We start from the raw sequence: 25,228 nt of genomic DNA, 5'->3' as shown, positions 1-25,228 counted from the left end.
TCCAACTGCCTCATACCCCTGCCAGCTGTGGGTATCTACTCTTTTTAGCCCCAATAGGAAGGAAAAGGATTTCTAAGATCCTTTTCTTCTGATGTGATGCCCACTAGAAAACACAGGGTCATATGGATGTCAAGTAAGAGCTTTGCCACGGGACCACACCCTCCAAACCCTCTTTTTTTGCTGTTGTTTATTTTTTGTTTGTTTGTTTTTAGGATATGTTAGTTCCCCTGTTTTAAGGTATGTTCAGAAGTTGTGATAGATAGATAGATAGATAGATAGATAGATAGATAGATAGATAGATAGAGATATATTTAATAAGATGATTTACTGAAAACTTCTTAACCAAAGGCATGACTGGGCAGGTTATCTTCAGCAGAAGTGCTTAAATTTTTGATAGTGCTAGGCTGGGAAGAGAGGATCTAGAGGGAACATGTACTCTGGTGTAATGTGTCAGTGTCAGCCCACTATTACACAGGAGAAAAAAACAGTTTTAAGTGTGTTGAAAAGGGCATAGAGCTTTGGGTATCCACAGGCCTCAGAAGAGGCACCTAATAGACTTCCTGTCAAGTAGACACCAGACAGAAGAGGCTGCAAAGGGTATGCTTGGCAATCACTTCTACCTTCTGCCCCATACCGAGAGGGCATACCACTAAGGGATGCTGAGGCTCAGGGAAGGCTCTTCCTACAATGAAATAATAGCTGTAAATACACCTGAAAGGTTTGTAACTGAAAAGCAGAAAGTACAGAGGATTGTGTGTAGTTTTGAGTTCCACTTAGGCTTTTGTTACTGAACGTAAGACTGCAATTGGCAAACAAAATACATAAGGCTGGACTAGCTTCATCACTGGTGAGGCATCACCCCTAAATTAAGTAGATTAAAATAGCAACTGTTTTATATGATCACAGTTCTATGGATCAAAATTTGGAATGGGTTTATCTAGTGAATAAGAATAGCTAATGAAGGATGCCTAACTTACAAGCTGGAATCGGTGACCAACTAAGCAATGCATCTCTTCTAACTAAGTCTGTCAAAGCTCTTTTCTATGGTCACCCCTTCTCAGAACAGGAGCCCCAGTGAGCAAGTTCTTTTCATGTCCCTAATTGAGTCACATTTACTAATGTACTTTAATTCCAGTAAGTCATCCAGTCCAGCAGAGTCAGTTAGACATGGCCATATAAGACAGGACAATCTGTGTAGTGATGCTGTGCCACAGATTGAAATTGAAAATCATCCTACTTAGCCTCAGAGTTGAGATTCTGAAGTTTTCTTCCTTGGATTTGTCCAGAAACATTCCAACTCCAGGAAACTGAGCTTATCCTAATATTCCAATACATTTTTCCACTTTTCAAATGTACAACGTCTTAAATACAAGGGGTTTGTGTGTGTGTGTGTGTGTGTGTGTGTGTGTGTGTGTGTGTGTGTGTGTGTGTGTGTGCTTGATGAGATACTGGATCTTACCCTATAACCCTTGCTGGCTTAGAAGTTACTTGGTAGACTAGCTTAAACTTGAACTCAGAGATACCTTTGTGTTCTTTCTCCTGGGTGTAGATTAATGGTATGAACTGCCATGCCAAGTTCAAAGATAAATTCCAAAACCATAGATCATATCTTGCTCTTTTACCTTAGCTAACTCTCTGTGTGTATATGTGTGAATGTGTGTGTGTGTGTGTGTGTGTGTGTGTGTGTGTGTGAGAGAGAGAGAGAGAGAGAGAGAGAGAGAGAGAGACTCAATGTGAGAGGGTATGCATGCTCTGGTTGCCCAGGAAACTTTTTCATTATCCTAAATGAGTACCAAGAGAGTTGGTCCTTCCTAACATGGGCTCAAATGTGTAAAGACTAATGGTTGTTAACTAGATGAGATGTCCCTATTCCACATTTAATAAAAACAGAGTGGAATTATGCAAATATGTAGATAAGCTAATCATCTGACCTAATCAGCAATGCAAATTTTAAAAAGCCTTTTTGATTATTTTCATAGCTTGGCTGAGAGTTTGAATATGAAGAATTTCCCAGCATGGTGGCAGCAGATGTATTTTATAATATTTATTGAAAATATTGGAAAGAAGTCCTCAAGTTGGATCCTCCTAAAAAGTACATCCAAACAGATAACTTCCTTAGCATATTTCAATCTTAAATTTAGTTTCAATCGTCACATGATTTAGATAATCATGTAAGAGCTCCCAGCATTTTCTGGGATGTTTCATCCAATTAGGCTTGAGCTTTAACCTCTTCTATAACTACCTGAGCTCTTGTCTAGTTGTATTGTGTTTGATAACTCCTGTGCTATTTGACAAAGTAGGACCACGAGAATACTCTCTGTTCTTTGGTTAGGTGATAATTTGATACTTTAGCAAAGGTGTCACTGTATATAATGTTTCTGCAGCTTTAGATGGTCTCCTGTTGTCATTTACAGGCACATAGAGAGTCACACAATGAGGAATCAGAAGCCTAATGGATCTACTATTAATTTTCTTGGCTGACATTGAATAGTTATAAGTAGCCATTAATTGAATCATGCTAGAACAGAATTGCCCAGAGGGAAACCATCTATGAATTCCCAGATAAAATGCATATATCTTCCTTCTATCTTGTGAGCTGCTTAATATGTTTTCCAGTATAGCCATGTGCTGCTAAACAATGTTTCAGTCAAAAACAGGCATCGTGTATAGCAGTGGTACTACAAGATTGGATCACCGGGTGCATCTGTAGTTTTCTTAGTAACATTCTGTAATGCTTGTACAAGAATGGACTCCCCTAACAGCACATTAACCAGATTCTATGTAACATGAAACTGATATTGTTTGAAATGTAAGTTTGGTTGGACCAGTTTATTGAGTAGAGACAAAGAGATCCCTACAAGTTTCCCCTCCCTCCACTTCTCCTAGTTCCTATCCCTACCTCTCTTCCCCCACAGATATACTCCTTCTCTGTCTCCCTTTTAAAAAAAATAAGAGCAAGCCTTTCAGGGTTATGAACTGAACATGACATAACAAGTTACAATAAGACTAGGCACAAACCAGTACAGCCACTATGGAAATCAATATGGTGGTTCCTCAGAAAATTGGGATCAATATGCCTCAATATGCAGCTATACCACTCTTGGGTATATATCCAAAGGATGTATAATCCTGTAGAAAGACAGGTGCTCAACTATGATAATAGCAGCTTTATTCACAATATCCAGCAACTAAAAACAACATAGATGTTCCTCAACTGAAGAATGGATAAAGAGAATGTGGTACATTTATGCACTGGGGTATTATTCAGCTGTTTAAAATCAAACGCATCATGAAGTCTACAGGCAAATGGATAGAACTAAAGAAACATCATCCTGAGTGAAATAATCCAGACCCAGAAGGAGAAACCTGGTATGTACTCACTTATAAGTGAACATTAGCTATGAAGTAGAGGATCCCGTGACAATCAACAGATCTGGAGAGGCTAAGTAAGAAGGAGGGCTCAAAGGGGGACTTGTGGATCTCCCCGGAAAAAGGAGATGGAATAGATTTTTCAGGTCAATTGGGTAGGTGGGGATAGGAACAGGAGGGGGTCAATCAGGACACATGGATATTAATACTGCAGCATTAGAGGAGCTAGACAGTTAAGCTGTGTGGTACCAGTTGGAGGTAAAGCCCCACGCTTCACACTAAGAGAGTCTACAAGATCCCATTTATGAGACATCTTTCCTACTGATCAGATGGAAAAGTTATTTTGTTTGGTTCTGTGGTATGTTCTGCTTGGTTATTGGTATAATCCCTGGTGTCTAAGCAAGTGAACTCTGAAGTGATGACTTATATTCTTCTATTATTAAGTAAACTCAGGAGTCTTAGTGAGGTAAAAATCTGATAGGTTCAAATAGTGACAGAGGAACTATCAGCTGGCCCTGCCTCTTCACACTTGGAGATCAAAAGGGCCCATGAATATTTCTAAGCCCCTCTCTATTGTTTCCTGTGTCTTTCTATCCTAATATGTGTCTTCCAGAAACTCCATGGATAATTCTGGCCAGGTAAATATTTATTCCAACCTCTGATTCAAGGTTTAACTCTAATGACAGTCTCAGAAGTGTCAGAATGTGATCAAAATATCCCACAACATTTCACCCTATTTGTCTAAATAAAAAAGAGAAGGTTTTAACTCTAATACAGTAAAACTATATACAATAAGAACAATTATCAGGTACTGTCTAAATAAAAGGGAAAGGTTTTAACTTTAACAAAGTATACATATATACAATAAGAATAATTATTTAGGTAAAAATTGCATTCACAATGTCTAATCCATTTGTATTTGCCAAATTTGGAGTAACAACTCTATTATCCATCCTATCTTGGTAAGCCCAAAGTTTTATACCTAAAGAACTTTCTATCATAACTTGTATTACCATCCTAAAACTATCTTTTTGGACCTTAAAAAATTTTAAGACATTTTTTTACATAAGCAATTTAAGCTTATATGTTTCTAACCTCAAAAACTTTACATCTCTTTTGTATGTTGGGTTTTATTTGGTATTTTTTTCAATTTGGCAACAAGGAAAGCTGTAAAAACTGTAAGTATCTATTTTTCAACCTCATCAGGGATTTGGAAGTTAAAAAAAAAATTCCTGGCCTTATATCTTTGTAGAGAACAGCAGAAACAAACATTTGGGAAGATTTATGAAATTTTATCCTGTTGGAAATGCGCTATGCCAGTAGGTCTATTTACTTCTCTTCTTGAGAAATGTATTCTTGATATTTGCCCCTCTTCCGATGATGTCTCATTTTACCAGCAGTCTTCAGGTTCCTTTACTGGGTACTCCTGGAAATACAAAAACAAAACCATGCCCCAACCTTAACTTTGGGGAGTTGTCTGTTTTTTCAGGTTACAGCTAATCAAATAAAAGACATTTTTTAGACTCAGATGTTAGTGTAGATTAAATGGCCATGCTGTTTAATAAGTCTAATCTTTATCAATCTTAATGGTATTCATAGCTTTTCTTGTCTTGTTGGGAACAAAAACAAAACCTCTTCCCCAATGTAACACATATCTTGGTTTCCATTCTGAGGTCACCATATCTTTGCAATATACAGATTTATTTAACTCAGAAGTTTTTTCTACTATCCAATGTCTCTCCACAGTTTCTGTTCTTTTCTCACTAGCATTAAAAATTTAAAGTTACTAAAGCATTGTGTAATCTATCTCTAGAGGTTCTTTATTGCTATTCTCTATTTATTAAGCATACTTTTTACAGTGCAATTAGTTCTTTCTATAACTGCTGGCCCTGTAAGATTGTATGGTATGCCTGTAACCTGTAATGTGCTTTATTGGAATATGCAAAAATTGTTTCATTTTACTAGAGACTTTTGCTGGTGCATTTCCAGTCTTAATTTGTAAGGGTGTCTCCATAATAGCCATTACTTCTAGTAAATGTGTAATTACAAAATCAGCCTTCTCAGAACTCAAAGCAATTGCTCATTGAGATCATGAATATATATCTGTGGTATGGGAAACATGCTTTGATTTTCCAAACTCCACAAAAATGAAACACATCCATTTTCCAACTTTCATTTCTTTGAGTACCTTCTATGTTACATCCTGCACTTAGTAGAGTTTTGGTATACAGAGAACAAGTAAGACATTTCTTTATAATTTCCTTGGCTTGTTGTGCCAAGTGATAGAAAAATCTTCCTTCAAAACTTTGCTTTTAGCATGGTGTTAAATAGAAAGTTCTGAGTCTTCTAGAACATTTCCTACCAATAGATGATCCATTTCATCATTATGTTGTGCTATAGGGCTTTGTAGACCCATATAGAATTGGTTATGTGTTATATACAAGGGATGATTTCTATTTCTGATTATTTCTTGTAATTGAATCAATAACAATGTTAATTCTAAATTATCTGTAATAAGTTGAGCAGTAACAGTTTTATGCATCTTGAGAGTCAGTAACTATGTTAAGAGGTTCTGGAAAATCTAATAATACTATGAGAATGTCATATAATCCTAACTTTTAAACAGAATCATAAATACTTTGAGCCACTTTTCTTATTTTTCCTGACTTTCCTGATATATTTCTGTGAGTATAGAATATATGGGGCTCCAGAAATTGATGTTCTTCACACAATGTGAAGAAGGACAAATTAGTTCTTTTTCTAAATTTAGATCTCTTGATTTGGGGGTATTTGTTGCTAATCTCCCCAAAACTACTGCCAGCTCTTTGCCAATGTTTTTCTGCCCATAATGAGGATATTTCAGCATTAGTAAAATGTACCACAATTTCTGTTGGGTCTATTACTCTTAATGAACAAAGATTCAATTTTCCTTTCAGAATCAATTCAGATGCTTTCTCTACATAGGTCTTTAATTTTTCACTCTGTTTGTGTGGTAGAAAAATCCATCCTAAGATATTATCTTCTCTCTGCATAAGAATTCCTCTAGGAGAATGAATAGGAGGTATTATTACCTCGATGCAATCAAGCTCTGGATCCCAGAGATTCACATCCTGTAATTTTTCTTTTACCAAACTCAGTTTTCTGTCAATCACAGCTGACAATTTTCTTGGACTCTTTAAGCCCATATCACCTTGTAACTTTTGAAACAAATTACCTAGTTCTTGAGTAGTTAACCTGATTGTGGATCATACCCAGTTAATAACTCCCAGCATTTTTTGAAATTTTAAGAGTTCATAACTGATTTCTCCCAATTTGAAGTTTCTGTGGTTGAATTTTCTATAAGCCTATTTTATATCCTAGGTAATTGGGAGAATCTCCTCTTTGTAGTTTTTCAGAAGTAATTTGTAATCCCCAACAAGATAAAATTATCTTCACTACATCAAATATTTTTAGGTATTTGTGCCTGAATCAGCTAATAAGATAATATCCATATAATGGTAAACTATAGATTGAGAGAACTGTTTGTTATTATGTCTAATGTTAGTTTGACAAAACATTGACAAAATATAATGCATTTAACATCCTTGCTGAAAGAATGTGCCACTGATATCTTTTAACAGGCTCAGAAATATTATAAGTAGGCACTGTGAAGGCAAAATTTTCTCTATCCTGCTTTTGTAAAAAGGTATAGTAAAAAAAAGGAGCAGTCTTTTAAATCAATCACTATAATAGACCAGCCTTTATATAATAGAAAAGGCAAAGAAATTCCAGGCTGTAAAGAGCCCATTGGCTGGATCAATTTATTAATAGCTCTCATATCTATTACCATTCTCTACTTTCCAGATTTCTTTTAAATAACAAATATAAGAGAATTCCAAAGCCTGGTTGATTCTTCAATATGTTGAGCATTTAGCTGCTTCTGTACCAGATGTCACAGTGCCTGTAATTTGGCTGATGTCAAAGGCCATTGTTCCACCCACACACGTTTGTCAAATAACCATTTTAAAAGTTGAACTGTTAGCACCTTTGAAAGATCAACCACTATTGTGCCCTACTTATGTACAAACTAAACAGTCAGTGACTGTTTTTAATAATAGCTTTTTATTTTTCTCTCAGAAGCATTCCTTATTTTATAGTTTATTTCTGACATTGGAGGAATATTAATCTGTGTTTTCCATTGCTGTAAAAACTCACATCCTCATAAGTTCATTGCTATGTTAGCCACATATGGCTTTACTTTCCCTACCTGTCTTTCTGGCCGTGTACATTCAATCCACCTTGTATTTTTTTGTGTTACTGGAGGTAAAGTTCCAATAACTAGAAGCCGAATATTTACCTCCTGAGGAGGCCAATCTGGATGTGAAAATTTTGCTGAAATTATTGTTACATCTACACCTATATCTAGTAAACCTTCAATTACAAGGCCATTGATTTGTACATTTAGCTTTGATGTTTGACCATTTATAGAAGTTTGCCAAAACACTTCCTTTTTTGGTCTCTCCAGAAAATTGTGCTTTATTGACTGAAGCTGTTCTGTCATCCAAAGCACTACAGTTTTTAACAACAGGCATTAAATCTTTTAATTGCTCTGTGGAGAAGTTTTCCCAATGCTGAAAAGGAATGATTGAACCAAATTTGACGTTGGGACCTGTGAGAGTCCCCCTAACGCATTTCCTATTGGCAATGGGTTACCCTGCCAGTCCCATGAGAATATGCATTCATTAGTCCAATGGAGGCCTTTGCCACACATTCTCATACTCTGGAAGCCTGGGGCCTTCTGTTTGGATCATCTCTAGAAAAAAAAAATCATTGTTTCTAGGAAAGCCTTACCTACAATCCCTTTTCAGATGACCTTGTTTACCACAATCAAAACATCCAACCTTTAGATTTTTCTTAAAATTTTTAGAAAACCCTTCTTCTATCCAAGTTGCATCATAAGTGTGAGATCCAATATCAGTATTTTGTATCATTCATCTATAGGTGCTGTTCTTGCCTTTAGAGGCATAATTACCCTTTTGCATTCTGAATTAACATTTTCAAAAGCTAAAGATAAATTAATATTTTTCTAAATTCTGGATCTGATTGCATTCTATTTACAGCTAAAGTCAATCTTGTTAAAAACCAGTGAAGGCTTCTGTTGGTTCTTGTATAATTTTAGTAAATGACTCAGTCCTCTTTCCTGATTCTTCAGCCCAGTGCCAAACATACAAAACTGCTATATGACATAGCACCAAGGTGTAATCATCAAATCTAGACTGTCTTTGCAAATCAGCATACTGGGCTTCACAGAGAAACTGGCTTTGGGAAATTTCAATACCTCTAGCCCTACTTCTATTACGATAAATCTTTCTGCCATAAGCTGCCCAAGCCCCACAGTCACAGCTGCCCGCCCGAGTTAGGGCCCAAATTAATACACAGAGATGACTTGTATTAGGTTCAAGTGCTGCTTGACCAATGACTAGGATTCCCATCTGTTAGCTCAGTCTTAAGTATCATAAACCTATATATTTTATAAGACTTACCTTATCGGATGCCTTATTGGTGTCCCTTCTTGCCGGTGGCTCACATCCTGCTGCTGGAGGATGTGAAGGGGAAAGGGGGACATTTCCTATTTCTCCTTGCTCAAATATGAGTCTCCTTGCTATGTCACTTCTGGCCTGGAGCACCACTTCTCTACTACATTTCCCAGAACCCTCTTTGACTCCTAGTCCTGTCTAACTTGCTGTTTCATTGGCCAAACAGAACTTTATTAAACAATCAACAAGATAAACATACACAGAAGTACATTCCCCATCATACTTCATTGTTCTATGACCCTAACTTCGTCTCTCCACTATGCTTTCTATTGTACCTGGGGACTAGCTTCCAATACTGTTGTAGCTATACTGTTTCCAGTCTTATAGAATAATTCTGTTCCTAGTTGCCCATAAACTTTACATCTGCTTCACAAAGGGTGAATGCATACCATATGAAATAACTGCTCCCTTAAATCTTGTCAAATCTAACATTTCTACAGGATCCCTATCCTCTGGTGCTTATTTTGTATAAATTGTATAAACTGAATAAATTAAGTTGGTTTTCTAATAACCTTGGAACATACCTCTTCAGTTTCACAATGCAATGGTTCTGCTCTAAACTCATTAGTAGGTCTTTCTAAGGATTGTACTGTACCATTCTATTTTTTTTTTATATTTGGCTCCTATATCAAATCACCTTTTTAAGGATGAAACTTTAATTACCGAAAGGTGGTGGTGGTGCGCACCATTAATCCGAGCCCTGGGGAGGAAGAGGCAGGCAAATCTCTGTGAATTCGAGGCCAGCCTGGTCTACACAGTGACGTCCAGGATGGCCAGGGCTGTTACACAGAAAGACCCTGTCTGAAAACAAAACAAAACAAAACAAAACAAAAACAAACAATAAAAATTACCTTAATTACCAAACTGATAATAATTGCAACCAGCATTATGTCAATCCCAGATAAATTGATTTTCCCTTCATTTAATTTTTCTGTTTTTCAAACCATCCAATGTGGAACCATATAGAGTTCTAACTTCCTTCATCATGATATTGATTCCCATTCTTAATATGAAAAAAAAAACTCAAAAACAAAACAATCCTCCCACCTTAAGAATTCCCAGGTGTCTCATCACCTCTGCTGCCTATTCAGTTTTTCCTCACCTTCAACATTGGAGCTGTGCCTGGGTAGCCAGCTGCAGGGACAATGCTGGACTGTGTGTCCAGGGATTTGGGGCGCTGCACTGTGCCCAGAACTAGGGTAACATGATGCAGCTGGCTGTCACTGTACTGCATGCCCAGACTGATGGTAACTGCAGCTGCTCGAACACTCTGTGAATGGGGGTATGAGCTCCCTGAAAAGTTAATGTGGGGAGACAGGGTAGGAGAAGCCTGTGAGACTAGGACACAGCATGGAAGGTCACCTGCTGCCTGAATTACAGAGCTGGCAATGGGCAGGCTGACTGAGGCAGCTGCAGGGCCAGCAGGAGTCTGTGTCTGCATATTTGGTGCTGGGGCATGCAGCCCAAGGTGCTCTGTTACAGGGAGATTGCAACTGAAAAGGCCCAAGTGGAAAAGGCAGTGACCTGAGACAGCTCAGAGAAGTGGGGGCTTTAAAAGCCACCACTTGATCTTGCCACATATTGGACACCAGATGAAGCTATTACTTATATTGTTCTATTACTACATAAAACTCAAGAGTCAGGTACTGAGGTTAAAACCTGATAGGTCCAAACAGTGACAGAGGAACAATCCACTGACCTTGCCTCTCCACACTTCCAGATCAAAAAGGCCTGCAAATAATTCTAAGCTCCTCTCTATTCCTTCCTGTGCCTCTCTATCTTATTCTGGCTCTGACAAAAAAAACCTCTATGGTTAATTCTGGACAGCCGAATGTTGACTCGCCCCTCTGATCTAAAAAGAACCAATTGTTTTATTTAGGACAAGGCTAGAGAATATAGGTACCACAATGTGTATCAGTATTTCCTTGTCAGTGACTTTGAAGCTGGGACACATTTATTCAACTGAAGATCATATCACAGAACACCCCAATTTGTCTAAACTCTTAGCTTTCTGGGTAAATTTTCAATCTTTGCACAGTTGACATTTTAGAGTGATAAATTCTTCAGTATGGATTGCTGAGTGTCCAGAGTATTATAGAATATTTAACAATGCCTTTGACTTATCTATAATATGAAAGTAACAGCCTTATATCCCCAATAGCATCCCACCTCTCAGGCAAAATATTTCCAGATACTTCCAGAATGTCTGGGGGGGCAGAGCAATGAGAAATTTATCCACATTTAAAGATGAGTATTATGGAGTATTTGACTTAATTTATGTAATATTTACCATGCAATCCCGTTTCAGAAAGCACATTCTCATTTGAATGGACTTAGAGACAGAAAGTGTGTCATCACCAGTGACATCCACCAGATGCAATGAGTACAGGTTCCTTCAGTTAGAATTCTGTGGAGAGCCTCTAGGGTTATATTTTTCCAGCCACATTGTAAATATTGTGTGCAACCACAAATTGTCTGCTCCCAGGTGAAACATGATGAAATATCAGCATTTGCTTGTGGGTCCAGGATGCATAGCTACAAAAAATTATTTGAAAAATGAAAGATGTCTTTTTGCTCGATTGTATCCAAATGTCATTCTAACCATAATTTTAAATATGCTTGAACATAACTGCCATTGTAATCTTGACTTGAGATGTAGTTGTACCCAAATGTCATTTTAACCTTGTTTTGAAGCACATTTTGCTTTCCTTTGCAAGGAAGAGTGGTTTTAGAAAGCCTCTGTTTTCCATTGAGGAGTAAATATCTGGATTAGAGCTTAAGTGGGTTTGAATCATGTACTTTAACAGTTGAGTGCGGGTATTTTCCACTGAGGAGGCGTGCTTGTTATCTAAGGGAGGTGAGACTTGAAGGAGTTTTAGACAGTGCTTGTGAAAGCTACTTCTAGAGGGATGGGGAAAGTTTAAATCTAGTTTTGAAAACCATGTGTGTATTACACCAAGTTTCTCACTGAAGAAGACCAGTGTCTTACTTTGACAAGCTTATGGGAGGAGGAGACTCCTATGTAGAAACATCTTTTTGAAGGCAGTAGTCATGATAGAAATGAGAGCTTACTTTCCTCCACATGTAAACAGATATTAGAGGGGCTTGGTGATCCACTCTCTGCCATTTTTATGAAGTCGTGTCTGCCCCACCTGTGACAGTGACAAACTGTAAGACACCAGTTCACTGAAGAAAGAACAAAACATCATGTCAATGTTGTTCTTTTTTTAACCCCCATGAGAGCATGAAGCAAATAACACCTCCTCTACCTCATGCTCTGTATCCTCCAGAGAAAGCAGTGATGAAAAGTGGCATGGCTGGAAGTCTGGCAGCGGAAGAAAGCAGGAAGAGAAGTCATGGGGTGGAACAGTTGCTCAAGAGCTCTGCATTTAGCCTTGAACACACTGAGTTGGCAATACAACAATTTACTGATATGGATGGCTTTTGTTCTAGGAGCATATTGGAAACTCTTGGGATCTAATGTAGGTTTGGTGTTTGTCACAGGGACAAGGAAAAGATGTCTGTGAATGTTCGGTGCATAAAACACTAACTCCTGTAGGGTCTAGGATTCTGCTTGTGGGAAATACACAGGAGAGTTATTCTGTGCTCGACGACGTTGGTCCAGCGTGAAGTTCAGTTCTGCACACTAATTTTAATTCATTATATATGCCTTTTCTTCCCAGCACAAATGGACCCCCGAGGCCTATCTCCCAGACAAAGTAAAAGTGACAGTGATGATGATGACCTGCCAAATGTGACCTTAGATAGCGTTAATCAAACTGGATCCACGGCCCTTTCCATAGCCAGAGCAGTACAAGAGTAAGTACCACAATCTCAGGATGCCATGAGCATTGCAAGGTGATGGATGGATAATGGGAACCTCTCTGGCCTCTCAGGCATGTCACTCTAGCTCTGAACTGTCACGTGTGACTGTGTATGTCCATTTGGCCTGCATGCTTTGGGAGAAGGTTATGGCAAAGAGTGAAATGCCTCAAAAGAGTGGGGAGTTTTTGTTGTTAGATATAAGAACTCTGTGTACCCTTTCAACCCCCCTTTCCCCCTTGCACCCTTCCTTTCTGGGAAAGAAATTGTTCTTTTTGAATATTTGTATCCAATTATCATCACCATTACTCATCTACAAAGTGGAGTGCAATAGACTGTTTCAAGTATCCTTACCTTGGCATTTATTATGATTTTTATATGGTTTTAAAATTTTAGTTTTAATTGTATGTGTATATGTCCATGACTACAGTACTTGTAGAAACCAGAAGAAGTCATCAGATCCCCTGGAGGTGGAGTGGTAGGCAATTCTGTGTGAGCAGCAAACTCTGTGTAGTGGGTACAGATACTGTCCAAGACCAGTATGTGCTTTTAACCCGAGGGCTATCGCTTCAGTCCCTCCTTGTCTTAATTTGATAGGAAAGCACCGAACAGCTTTATGGCAGATGAAAATTTGGAGGATACTATGTCAGTACTCTGGATAATAGGAATCAGACACACCTTTACAATGGATTATTTCCCTCTTTGCTTTCTTTCACTCAGACCACAGAAGTAGAAATCAACTTTTGCTTGTAGAAACCTGTAGTGAGAGATCTTACTAGGTACCAGTGGCACTGCCCATGCCCATTTGGGCATGGTCACAGGTGTTTACATGAGATTTTGTGGGATTTTGGTCTGGGGTCAGGGACAGACTTGCTTTCTTTGAGTTCTGGTTGGGTCTTGGAGGGCAGGTGAGATTGGATGCTAAGAGTGCTGACATTTGTAACTTTGTCCACTCTGTCTGTAACAGAACTTGTGCTAGTCTATGGGCATTTTTTTTCTGGAGAATACTATTTTTGACATTGTTGAGAAAGAACTGACAAAATTGTGTATATTTAAATTTTACTGGTGTGATGATGTGTTTCAGAACTGTGTAATGATTGCCATAGTCAAGGTCATAAATGTACCCATCATTTCACTAGGTACTTTTTGTTGTTTCTGTCCAGAATCCTTAGGATCTGCTATTTCTTTTATTTTATGCATACATGTGCTTTGCCTGTATAAGTGTATATATGAATGTATGTCCATACACCAAATACATGCCTGGTACCTGCAGAGGATGGAATCAACATTAGATTTCCTTGGAACTAGAGTTATAGATGGCTGTCAGCCAACCTATAGGTATTTGGAATTGGACATGTCCTCTGCAAGACCAGCAAGTTCTCTTAACCACTGAGCTTCTTCTCAGACCAAGAGCTATTTCTTAACAAATGTCAAATATGCATCTCAGTATTGTGAACTGTAGTCACCATGGGATACGCCAGATCATCAGTTTACCATTTATTCGTCCTGAAAGTCTTTTCTCCCCACAGCCTAGCTCTTGTAATCTACTATCCTGTTCTCTTCTTCTATGTTCAACTTGTTGAACACCACAAATTAGTGGGAGCTCTTTGATATTCTTCTCAGATACAGTTTCAAGCTACAATATTTTATATAAAAATGCAAGTCCTTGTCCTTGAAAATACTCTGAAAATCACGTATGCATAATAAGAGAAGCTAGATTTATTATTCATGTTGGTGTTTTCATTAAAAGGTTAATAATGCATACATTGAGCTCTGTCACCTAGAAAGCTGCAGAATACCTGGATCATCAATGATTCATACAGCATCCTTTACGTCTGAGTCTGCACGCAAGCATTTAGAAGTACTGCTTTTGTTTGAAACAGCTGAGATGCCCCACACAGCCTCTCAAATACAGAGATATTTCCAAATGTCTAGCACTATACTGAAAAAATTTCACTGTAAGAATTATATAACCCATGCTAAACTACAGAAAATTCTGTACACTACTTGGTTTAGCATTAACTTTCAATGTTTTTACTCAGCTGTGAATTTGTCTTCTCGGTCTTGTTTTCTCTTGAATGCCTAAATACGTGTAATTTTCCTCTATAAACTACTCTTTCACCTCTTTCTTCTTTCTCTTCATCTGATGCCCAGTGTCAAGTCAAACTATTAACAATATCAGTTTAGCATGTAAATAATGAGATTTCAAAGAATTCTTGGGGGTGTCTCCATTTTCTGTACTTGCAGACCTTTTCTGAGACTATTGGATGGAGAAGCATGCTGGGAGGAAGATGGTAAAATCTGAGTTTTCTGTAGAGCAGATGAACAAGTTTTCAACCCTGGGGAATGAAATTATGCTTTGTCTTTCCAGTTATAGGGCAGTGGAGCCCTGTTCTAATGTGTATTCAAAGGTTTTCCCGCAGCTTTGCTTTTTTCCCTGCAGTATAGAGTTGGCCATGAGAGCAGGAAGATGGGTAAGGGGGAGGAAATTCAGGAAGACTGACACCAGAGAGGATGAAACCAGCCATGCCCTAAGTCAGTGTTTTGCTGAAGACCCCTAAGAGGCTGAACCAATATCTCTAGCTGAAGTACATATCAGATAAGCCTTAATATGCTAACAATTTCCCCAATAGTATTTATTTTGTTAATTTTTAAAGAGGGTTTTTAAAATTAAATTTTAGCTTTAAAAAATGGTTTCTCGTGATCTGATATACAGAAGTTGGTAGCCAGCATGTATTTTCTCCCCAGAGATTCAGATGTGCCATCAAATAAAAAAAGAGCACCCCAGGCCACCTCCATTTATATGAGCTTTACTCCTGAGGGCACTGGTCAGTATTCTTAAAAGGATCTCCTGGACCATTCTCATGGACCAATATGTTCACCCCACCCCCTTCCTCAGCTTAGTCAGTAAATTCAACTAAGTTGCGAACACTAGCCAGGGAGTGACTCACAGATGGGCTCTTTCCTGTTTTCATCTTTTAGACACCCTACATGTTACCAGACATGTATCTAGTAGGTGATTCTGGCAAATTTCACCATGTGTAGAACATCTTTGGTTTTGTCTCTGTCTAAATCCCCAGGCCCCTGCACAATGGTAAAATGGGATCATAACACCGTGACAAGTTGATAAACATAATTATGAAATAAGTGTTTAGAGGGAGAAAGGCAAATGCACATGACTTGAGCAAATTATTATAATTAACTCTAGTCCTACGCAAAATACTGATGTTTGTGAAATAGGTGAACTGTTGAGTTTGAGGCTTGACTGCCCAGAACCTCTCATTGTTTCTCTTTTTCCTCTCTCTAAATTCTGAACATTCTGGGTCCTTTCAGTATATGCAGAATGAGCGTGTTCCATAAGCTATAGTGTAAGTGAGCAGTGTGCGAGAGGGGCCCTCCCCTGAGGAACTGCTGTCCTACCCAGATCAAGCTAATGGTGCACAAGGAAAGGGCGACACATTGGAGAAAGCAGAGGAAGATGTTTTGACTAGCATCCTGACATCTGTACCTGCTAAAATGAAACAGTTTTTAAATGACTTGTTTTCCATCACATTCAAGCGCTTCCATCATTTCAATGTCTCCTGTGTCCCATCTTGTTACATGGTTATGTGAAACGCCCGTCTTCAAGGAGAAGCCAACTGGTAGATTTTAGAAAACGAATAAACTTATGTTTGGTGCTTCTTTTGCACAAGTGTGCTTCAAAAGAGAAAACATGGTGGCCAATTAGACATTCCATGCTTACCTCAAACTTCCCCGTAGCTAGTTCACACATCATGATACCTCATTTAGAAAACGGCATTTAATGATTCAAGAAAGTCAGAATGGTTAAGTGGTGGTTTTTTGGTTTGAGGGTTTTTTTTTTCCTTCATTTTTGTCATTCCAAACTTGTTGAACAGTTAACACACCCTTGCTTTCCTTAAATTCCTCCTGATGATTCTGTTAATGTCTTTTAAATCACACAGGAGAGCAGTACTAGAGATGAGAAAGGAAACAAAAACTATTATCAGGGCTTACAGTTGGCAACTTCTCTGAGAATTCTTACTGTGTTCATTTCATTCACCCTAAGGTGCTGCTTTTGCCATGTGGAGCCTATCCCACATGGAGGGATTCACCCTGAGCCTAGACACAAGGGGGTGGGCCTAGGCACTATCCCAAAGAATATGATAGACTTTGAAGATCCCTATGGAAGGCCTCACCCTCCCTGGGGAGCAGAAAGGGTATGAGATAGGTAGGGTACTAGTGGGGGGAGAGGAGGAGAGGAGGGGAAGGGGAGGGACCTGGGGTTGACATGTAAAATAATTTTCTTTCTAATAAAAAAAGAAAAAAGAAAAGAAAAGAGGCGTGGAGAGGTCTGTGCTCTCCTTAATGGTCCTACAGGAAGTCTTTGGCAGAGTTCATAGTCAAATCAAGACATGGCAACCCTGCCACCTTTGAAGAAGGGACATTTGCAGCCCCTGCATTATGCTGTGGATTTCAACTGCTGTGTCTATCTTAAGGTAAGGTCCCTGTGCTACTGAGCTCTAAGGCCAGGAAGCACTGGCATATGGGATTTGATTGTGGACCCTCTGCTCTCCAAGCTCAGTCTTATTTTAAGTGTATTATCATTAAGGAAGAAATAATTCTGTCAGATATATTCTCAGATGTATAATAAAAGGGCTGATTATCTACAGCACAATGCACTATGTTGACAGTGGAAGAAATACAATGTAAAATATTAGAGCGTTTTAAAAATAAACACTGTCACTATTGTATTTTAATTTACAAGCTACTGATGGCAAGCAATGGGATTTCAGGTGTGCTTTACTATAGCATCCATGTTGACATGTGTAAGACCCCCCAATCACATTCTTTTTAGGATTGCTTTCTGCCAAGCAGTGACAGGAAGTGTGTGAGGGATGAACTACAGTACCCCCAATTTTCTCTTTCGCACTGAAAGGTTTCAGATCTTTATGTCCCCTCTGAGCTGCTAAGAGTGGGTTAAATGGGCACTGAAGGAAAGGCAGAGCCAACTCACACTTGCTTTCTACTCTCTAAGGGTTGAATTATTCAGGTTCTGCTCTCAGAATCCTCCCAGAGCTGGGCTGTATTTGATGAAGCTGTGTTTTCATTTCCTAATCCTAATAAGATTTGGAATACTTCCAAATCTCACTCCAGGTCCTACTAAGAGATACACTTTGACTGAAATAGTTAGAGAAAAGGCTAGCTGACAATGGGGGCCATTTAACTGTTTTGTCTGGTGTGCCAGTTCTGATGGGGACGTGGGGGAGGCATTCACTCTCACCCAGTTAAGGCAATGCTATTTGACAGCTCTTTTCTTGAAGATGGTTAAAAAAGAAAAGGCCCTGATTTATTCAGAATGGTTCCAGACTAAAGTCTAAAGTACATGCTTGGCCAGCACCACAAACTCAACAGTCTGCTGAGACTGAAAAAAATAAAATAGTGATGACTTCATCACTGATTCTCTGAATGTTTCGTGTAAGATGGAAACCATATGTCCACTTGCAGCCCCTTTTATCTGCTTTATTGAAACAGCCTTGGTCACTCTTTAAGTATAAAACATGCAATGAAGTTTGTCTAATCACTTACTATTTGAATAATTTAATGGATTGCCAAATTAGGCCATATGTTCATTAGACAAGCTACTCATTCATTCATTCACTCACTCATTCATTCATTTACTCAACCTTGAGTAACATAATGGAGGCATAGAATGAATAACTCAGCTCTTGCCTATGAAAAACTCATAGTGAAAATATATGAGATTGGTAAAAGTTTAGTGAGATAAAAGACTGAGGCATTTGTGGTGATATGTTGTTTGTGATCTAATAAAGCTTGCCTAGAGATCAGAATGCAAAGCTAGCCACAGCCATAGAGGCCAGGCAGTGGTGGCACACACCTTTAATGCCAGGGCTCAGGAGACAGAGACAGATGGATCTCTGTGAGTTCAAGGCCACCTTGGGCAACATGAGAATGAATCAGTCTAAAAGAGAAACAGAACTCACGCCTTTAATCCTAGCACTAGAGTGAATAGAAGGGGCTCAGTGCAGTCTCAGGCAGCAGTCTGCGATTTTATGAGAAGCAGTGCAGTCTGGAGATGCAAGCTGAGGTTCAGTGGATCGCCCCTTCGATCTGAGCATTGGTAGAGATGAAAACTCTCTGGTGTCTTGGCCACTTTGTTTCTCTGATCTCTGGGCAAGTCTTAGGAGATCATAAGCAATATATAGCCACAGGCATTGATGCTGGAGAACATAGTAAGTACACCTATTTCACACCAGAGCACGGCAGAGCTTTTCCATGTGGTGTGATTCATAAATTCAATGGAGCTGCTTGGAGATATTCTGGACCAGGAAAGATGAATTCAGACTCTTCACAGTGGAGAGCGACCACTGTATTTTTTAAATAATGGTAGCATGATCAATGTGTTTTACAGCTGTTAGTCTCAAGAAAGATGGGTTTGCTTGCACAAATTGAACACTATGTACCCCAAAAGGTCCCACAGTCACTACATTGGCTATGAACCATACAACCTGGGAGCCTACAACCTCACGAACGGGACACGGGGTTTCATGGTATCCTCTGTATATTAGATACACGTAAACACATAGACACAAAGCCTGCAGGTAGCTGAAGAAGAGTGCCCAAAGAAAGGAAATAAGTGCAGATCCCCAAAGGCAGAAGTGTTCCGGAATGACAAGCTGTCATTCTCAGTGACCAAATGAAGAACGTACTTCCAATTCCTTGATTTGACAGAAGCAGCAGAGTTCTACAGAGGCCAGCTGACTGATCTAACATTACACCTCCTGTATAGGCATCAGGACAGAGTGACAGCATCTCTCCATTCATGCTACATTTTCCTTCTATGCCATTTTGTTTTCTCTGCTTCTCTATCCCACAACACCAGGTCTGCCTGTCTTTTAAAAGGAATCCATAAACAGTTGTTTAAATTCATGTATAAATCATGCAAAATCATTTTTATCTTCAAATATCTGCAGTCTTTGTACTGCTTTCTTGGTAAGGTTCTTGCAATCTGGCTGTGTGCACATGTAGGCATTTCTTCAAAGACTTATGTAAGTTGTTTCAAGGAACCCACCCATGGAAGTAAAAATGCCCACATTACCATGAATGTCCATCATTACAATAATAATACACACTTGTCTCAGGGTACTCTTTTGAAGGATCTACCTTATTTGTTATTTTCTTCAATACATAGTTTCCCTGATGAGCCAAAGCTGTCTGCTGCCCTGCAGAGTTGCTCATATATTATTTATCCTCAAGTAGCCATTAGGTACTTTTCTTCCTAAAAACAGAGGCTACTTTAGTTGTAGTGGGTAGCTTATATTCAAAAGTTCCTGGGTATGAATCTTCGTATCGATTAAACACTGTCCTCGGAGCTGCCACAAAGATGGTGCTGATTTGAAGGGGGATTTGTGCATCTTACATCTGTGGCTGCCATTTTATATGCTATGCAAAATACTGGGAACAAAAATTCAAATTTATTTAACTTTCCTTGCTTAGCCTAGTGATGAATTATACTTTTAGTGCCTTGTCTTATTCTTCTGAGAATTAGTTATTCCTCAGCAATCAATTTAAAAAATAGATATAAGATTCTTTTGCTGTTTTTTTTTTCAAGACAAAGTCTCACTGTGTAGAGTAGCTTAGCCTGGGACTCATTATGTAGTCCCAGCTGACCTTAAAATTACAGAGACTTGCCTACCTCTGCCCCCGCCATGCCCCCCCCCCAAAATCCTAGGATTGAAGATGTGTACCGAAAAGGCTGACAGAAATCAAGCATTTTAAAGACAGACTTCTGCCAGGGTGAGGTGGTCAGTGCCAACCATTCCAGCACTTGTTGGGAGATACTGAGACAAAACAGATTGTTCATAGTTTGAGATCAGCTTAGGCTGTGTGCTGAGTGAGAACCTGTTTTTATAATGTTAAATGAGTACATGAACAGATATGTAAGCATATATGTGCATGTACATACAGTTTCTGTTTTTATGATTTTAAATGGAATACTTAATTTTATTTCATACAGATGAAGACTTTGCCCATATGTATGTATGAATGTGTATCACATTTATATCTGGTACTCTTGGGCAGGTTAGAGCAGGGGTGTCAGATCTCTTGAAATTGAAGTTGCTTATGGCTGTGAGCAGCCCTTCGAGTGTGGTGACAGAACCATGTCATATATATACTACAAGAGCAGTATAAGTGTGGTGACAGAACCATGTCATATATATACTACAAGAGCAGTCTATATTCTTAAGCAATGAAGTTTCTCTCCAGCCCTCCACTTATTTCTTTGATTACAAGATTCCAGATTATATAACAGAGAGAACTGAGACATCATTGTTTTACTTACTTATAAGTAGTAAACTGTTTTAAATTCTTTTTCTTATTTATTTTAGTGTTGCTGACTTATAAGAACTCATAAGTTAAAACATATTGCTGCTTCATGTGGTCACACAGTGTGTATGGGAACTCCATGTTGTTTTGCTATTGCTACTATGCTCAATCTATAATCACAGTGCACATGTACTTAAACTATGTACCTTATGCATACATGTATATTTTTAATTTATGACTGTGGAGAGTGTAGGTAATCACTTTTCATGTGTTTTATGTGTTGACACAAATAGTCAATAATGTTGTTTAAATATTAATAAACCACATTAGAAGTTCCCAGAACCATTCATTACTATTTATTGATATTCTCAACAAAAGCACACATAACCAAATCTAAAGAGTAACACAGATGAAATTGGCAGAGTTCACCAGGACACAGTCTCCAAATAAACTCTGTACCTGGTGTCTTCTTTATATTACCCATAAGGTACAGCTGTTGTACCAGTACTGTGATTTTAACTTATTTTTATCACACAGTTGAACCTCATTGAATACATTTACTTCCATGCATCAAATGAGAGCAATGTATCTAAAGATACATTTTCATGAATGGTCTAATACTCTACTGTGTGTGTGTGTGTGTGTGTGTGTGTGTGTGTGTGTGTGTGTGTATGTGTGTGTGTGTAAAGGAATGCTGAACAAGAGAGAGTCTTATCAGACTGACATTTTACATACTTTTCTCTATCTGTTTTTTTGAGATCTCATAGCCACTGGTCATCAGCTACCTGAACTTAACACACGGTGACTTATCCAAGAAATTAGATTGCCGATCACATGCAGTTAGCATAGTAAAAATGTCTGCAAAGTTTAATAATATTTCTGATTAATCTAATGTAAAATTACTAGTATGAGCAAAAGAATTCCAAACCCTGGATTCAACTAAAATATAATGCTCCCAGTATTTGGTTTTAAAAGTATCCAATGTATCATTTGTATTATTTTATTCCCACTATGGAAGACGAAAATAATACATTAAAACTCATGTGTGTTTTAAAATTAGTTTGAATATAATTAGGTTTTTGATACTAAAATAGTTTTTCATCAACCTGATTTTTAATATTAGAGTAAGTCAAATTGTTCTATATAAAATTCCGGCCCCTCTTAATATGAATAAAATCTCATGACCAAACCAATGCTAGCAGAAATATCATCCTCCTGGGTAGGTAAGGAACTCAGGAAAAGGGTGACAAAGATACTAAAATTATTGAAAGACCACAGCAGCAACTACAATGAACAGACTTACTCCTTTTTCTAATTTAGTTTCTTGAGTTTTAAGAATCCTTCTAACACTGTCTTATCAATGCCCCATCGGCTTTCAAAACCCTCCCTGGACTCCTTAGCTGCAAATACTTTTAAAGATAAGAAAGAGCTGTCATCTTTATTGTGTCTTGATTTCATCATATAAATCCTGACTTGGTTAAGACGCTTGGAAATGTTCTATTACGTATGACACAGTGGAACCATTCAAATGAAGAGCTTGGCAAGAAACACATTCCAGCTGCCTTAGTGAAGTCTTGGAACACAATTACCTTCCATCTGTAAGTGCAAATTAAGCTTGACTAACCTCTCCTGGTATACACACCAACAAAAATACCATCAGCTACCTTGCTTTCTTCCCCCAAGTGACTTCAAGATTTATGTAGCTATGGGCTGCAACAGTAACAAAATATAAATGAAAATGAAACTGAGCCTGTTATCCAAGTCGCTGAAGAAGAAATCTCCATGGTAAAATTGCATGAACTTTCAGGAGGAGGATGTAGTCATTGTGTGTAGTCTATTTTGTCTTGTGTGTATGAGCACAACTTCAAGAGACAAAAATGAAATTCATCAATGCAGTCAAAGTATCCATTGTCTATTGCAAATATGAAACTACTTTTAAAACATTTAATTGCTTTAGTTACGTGTGTGTGTGTGTGTGTGTGTGTGTGTGTGGTGTATAGATGATGGTTGTCTCTTTTATACCATGAAGTTTCAAGGGATGGAATGCAAATAATAAGCTCTACCATTGTGCAACACTTAAAAGTAATTTTAAATTTACATGTAGAGCATTTTTTGCTTTTATGTGATAAAATGTGACAAAGAAAATTGATTAGGGAAAGTAAGTGATTTGTTTTTCAATCATTAGATCAAAATGTCTTGTTGGGTTTTTTTTTCCTGGATATATTTCATTGTATGGTTAAAATATTTTTACAAGCTTATCATCCAAATGAAATCAGCAAGCCAGTAGGTTTTATAATGGGAAGTGAACCCAGCAAAATTAGAACTCATTCAAGGGGAAACAAAATAATTTTGGTGTTGAAAGTAGGCAATCCTTTTGCACCTGAAACTACCCTAGATTTTGAAAATAGATTTCTTTAGTAAGGACTTGAAATTGGCTTTTATGCCATCACTTTTACTTAAATTTCAAGTCAGCAGCTACTTTGAAACAAATGTGAGGTCTCTAAAGTCTTGCCAACTATCTCTTTAAAAGACCAAAATTATACTCATGGTTTTTTAAAGGGTGACATAGTAAATTCTTAATCAAGAAAATGAATAACAGTTTGATCATGTGCCTGAAAACTCGGGAAGTTGCAGAAGATCAGAGAGTAGCCTCCAGGGCCTGGGCCTAGGGTCCCACTTTGGCTTCTCAGTGTCAGTGGCAATAAACATAAATATTGGATTAAAACTGTAATACTTAATACTTATCATTTTCTTCTTATTTATGATTTCCATGGGTTTCTTAATAGTTCTTCAAATAAGTGATGCCATTTATCAGAATCATGGAAGTGAAGACATGTAATCTGTGTATTGTCCCCTAAGGACACTGTTCTTTCAGTGTGAAATGTCCCTTCTGCCATGTGAACCAACTGTGCTTTCTTGAAGGAGAATGACTGTGATTACCATTTGGAGGAAGAATTGATCCTTTTCATAATAGCTGGACTCTACCAGATTCAGGGAGAGAAAAGAAATAGGCGTACCTTTGTCATAACTACTGTGAGATCAGCCGTCAGTGTCTATTTTTTCCACCCTTTTGCATCAACCAACTGGAAGCCAAATATATATGAAAATAAACCATGTTTTCACTGAGTGTGAACATCTTTGTTTTCTTGAGATTATTTTCTGAGCCATACGACCTGATAGCTGTTTATGGTGTATATTCATTTTATGCTGCATTGTAGGTAATAAAATACATTGCATAAGTGGGCCAGAAGGAAGATACATGTTCTGTGTACATGCTACACCATTGTATATAGTTGACTTGAGGTATTGTGAATTTTGGTATCCATGATATGGATTCTGAAATCCAATGCCATAGGATATCAAAGGGTGATTATGGTAGACAGAGGTGGGTGATGGATTCGGACCTGTTCAGGAAGCAACCATGTGCCACTCTGAGCCTAGAAATATAGCCAGAACTGAGCAGGGAAGACCAGAAATACAGAAAGGTGGCTAGTGGCAAAACAAAAGATGTAATTTTTAAGGGTATTATTTATATGCAATAGAACATTCTCATGGCACATTTCACAAAGCTTCACAATCATGTGCCCTCCTATAACTAGGCAATTTTTGTCACCCTGAGCTATGTTGGGGCTTTGGCTAGTTCTGGCTTCTTTCACTAAGTGCCACACTTCTGTCATTCCTGCATGGTGTACATTTCTAAGTACTTAGTATTATCTGTGCATGCAGCATAGTTTACATACATACTTATTTTTATGTGATTTTATTTTGTGTGGTTTTTGAAAGTGTGTGTGTGGTGGGGGGTCTGGTTGCTAGATAGGCAGGTAGGTAGGTCAGAAGACAAGTTGTTGGTATGGATGTTCTCCTACTCTACTGGTCCCAGGCATGAAACTCAGATCAATCTTAGCAACAAACACCTTAGCCCCCTGAGTCATCTCAGTGACTTGGTTTTGTGTTTTGAAACAGAATTTGCTGTATAGCTCTGGCTGTCTGGAACTCATGGTCCTTTGTCTACAGCCTCCTGGTCCATTCATGTTCTGATAATCATCGGCTTCTTTCCATTTGGGACTCTATGTAAGATTTATGGACATTTATTATGTGCAGCTATCATGTAGAGA

The 25,228-nt window shown here is 38.3% G+C and overlaps 1 protein-coding gene across 1 annotated transcript in view; it reads left to right on the top strand.

The window, feature by feature from the left end:
* The window catches only part of Klf12 (Kruppel like factor 12), a 154,081-nt gene that overhangs the window by 26,568 nt on the left and 102,285 nt on the right, over window positions 1–25,228 (top strand). Inside the window, exon 3 of the mRNA XM_035453119.1 lies at window positions 12,629–12,764. Within this exon, the coding sequence (XP_035309010.1) occupies window positions 12,629–12,764 (136 nt within the window). The remainder of the gene's footprint in view (window positions 1–12,628; window positions 12,765–25,228) is intronic.

The sequence above is a fragment of the Cricetulus griseus genome (genome assembly GCF_003668045.3).
Source record: "Cricetulus griseus strain 17A/GY chromosome 1 unlocalized genomic scaffold, alternate assembly CriGri-PICRH-1.0 chr1_1, whole genome shotgun sequence".
Classification (NCBI taxonomy): domain Eukaryota; kingdom Metazoa; phylum Chordata; class Mammalia; order Rodentia; family Cricetidae; genus Cricetulus; species Cricetulus griseus.
Note: the sequence above shows the minus strand (reverse complement) of the source record. Positions and strands in the feature narration are given on the sequence as shown.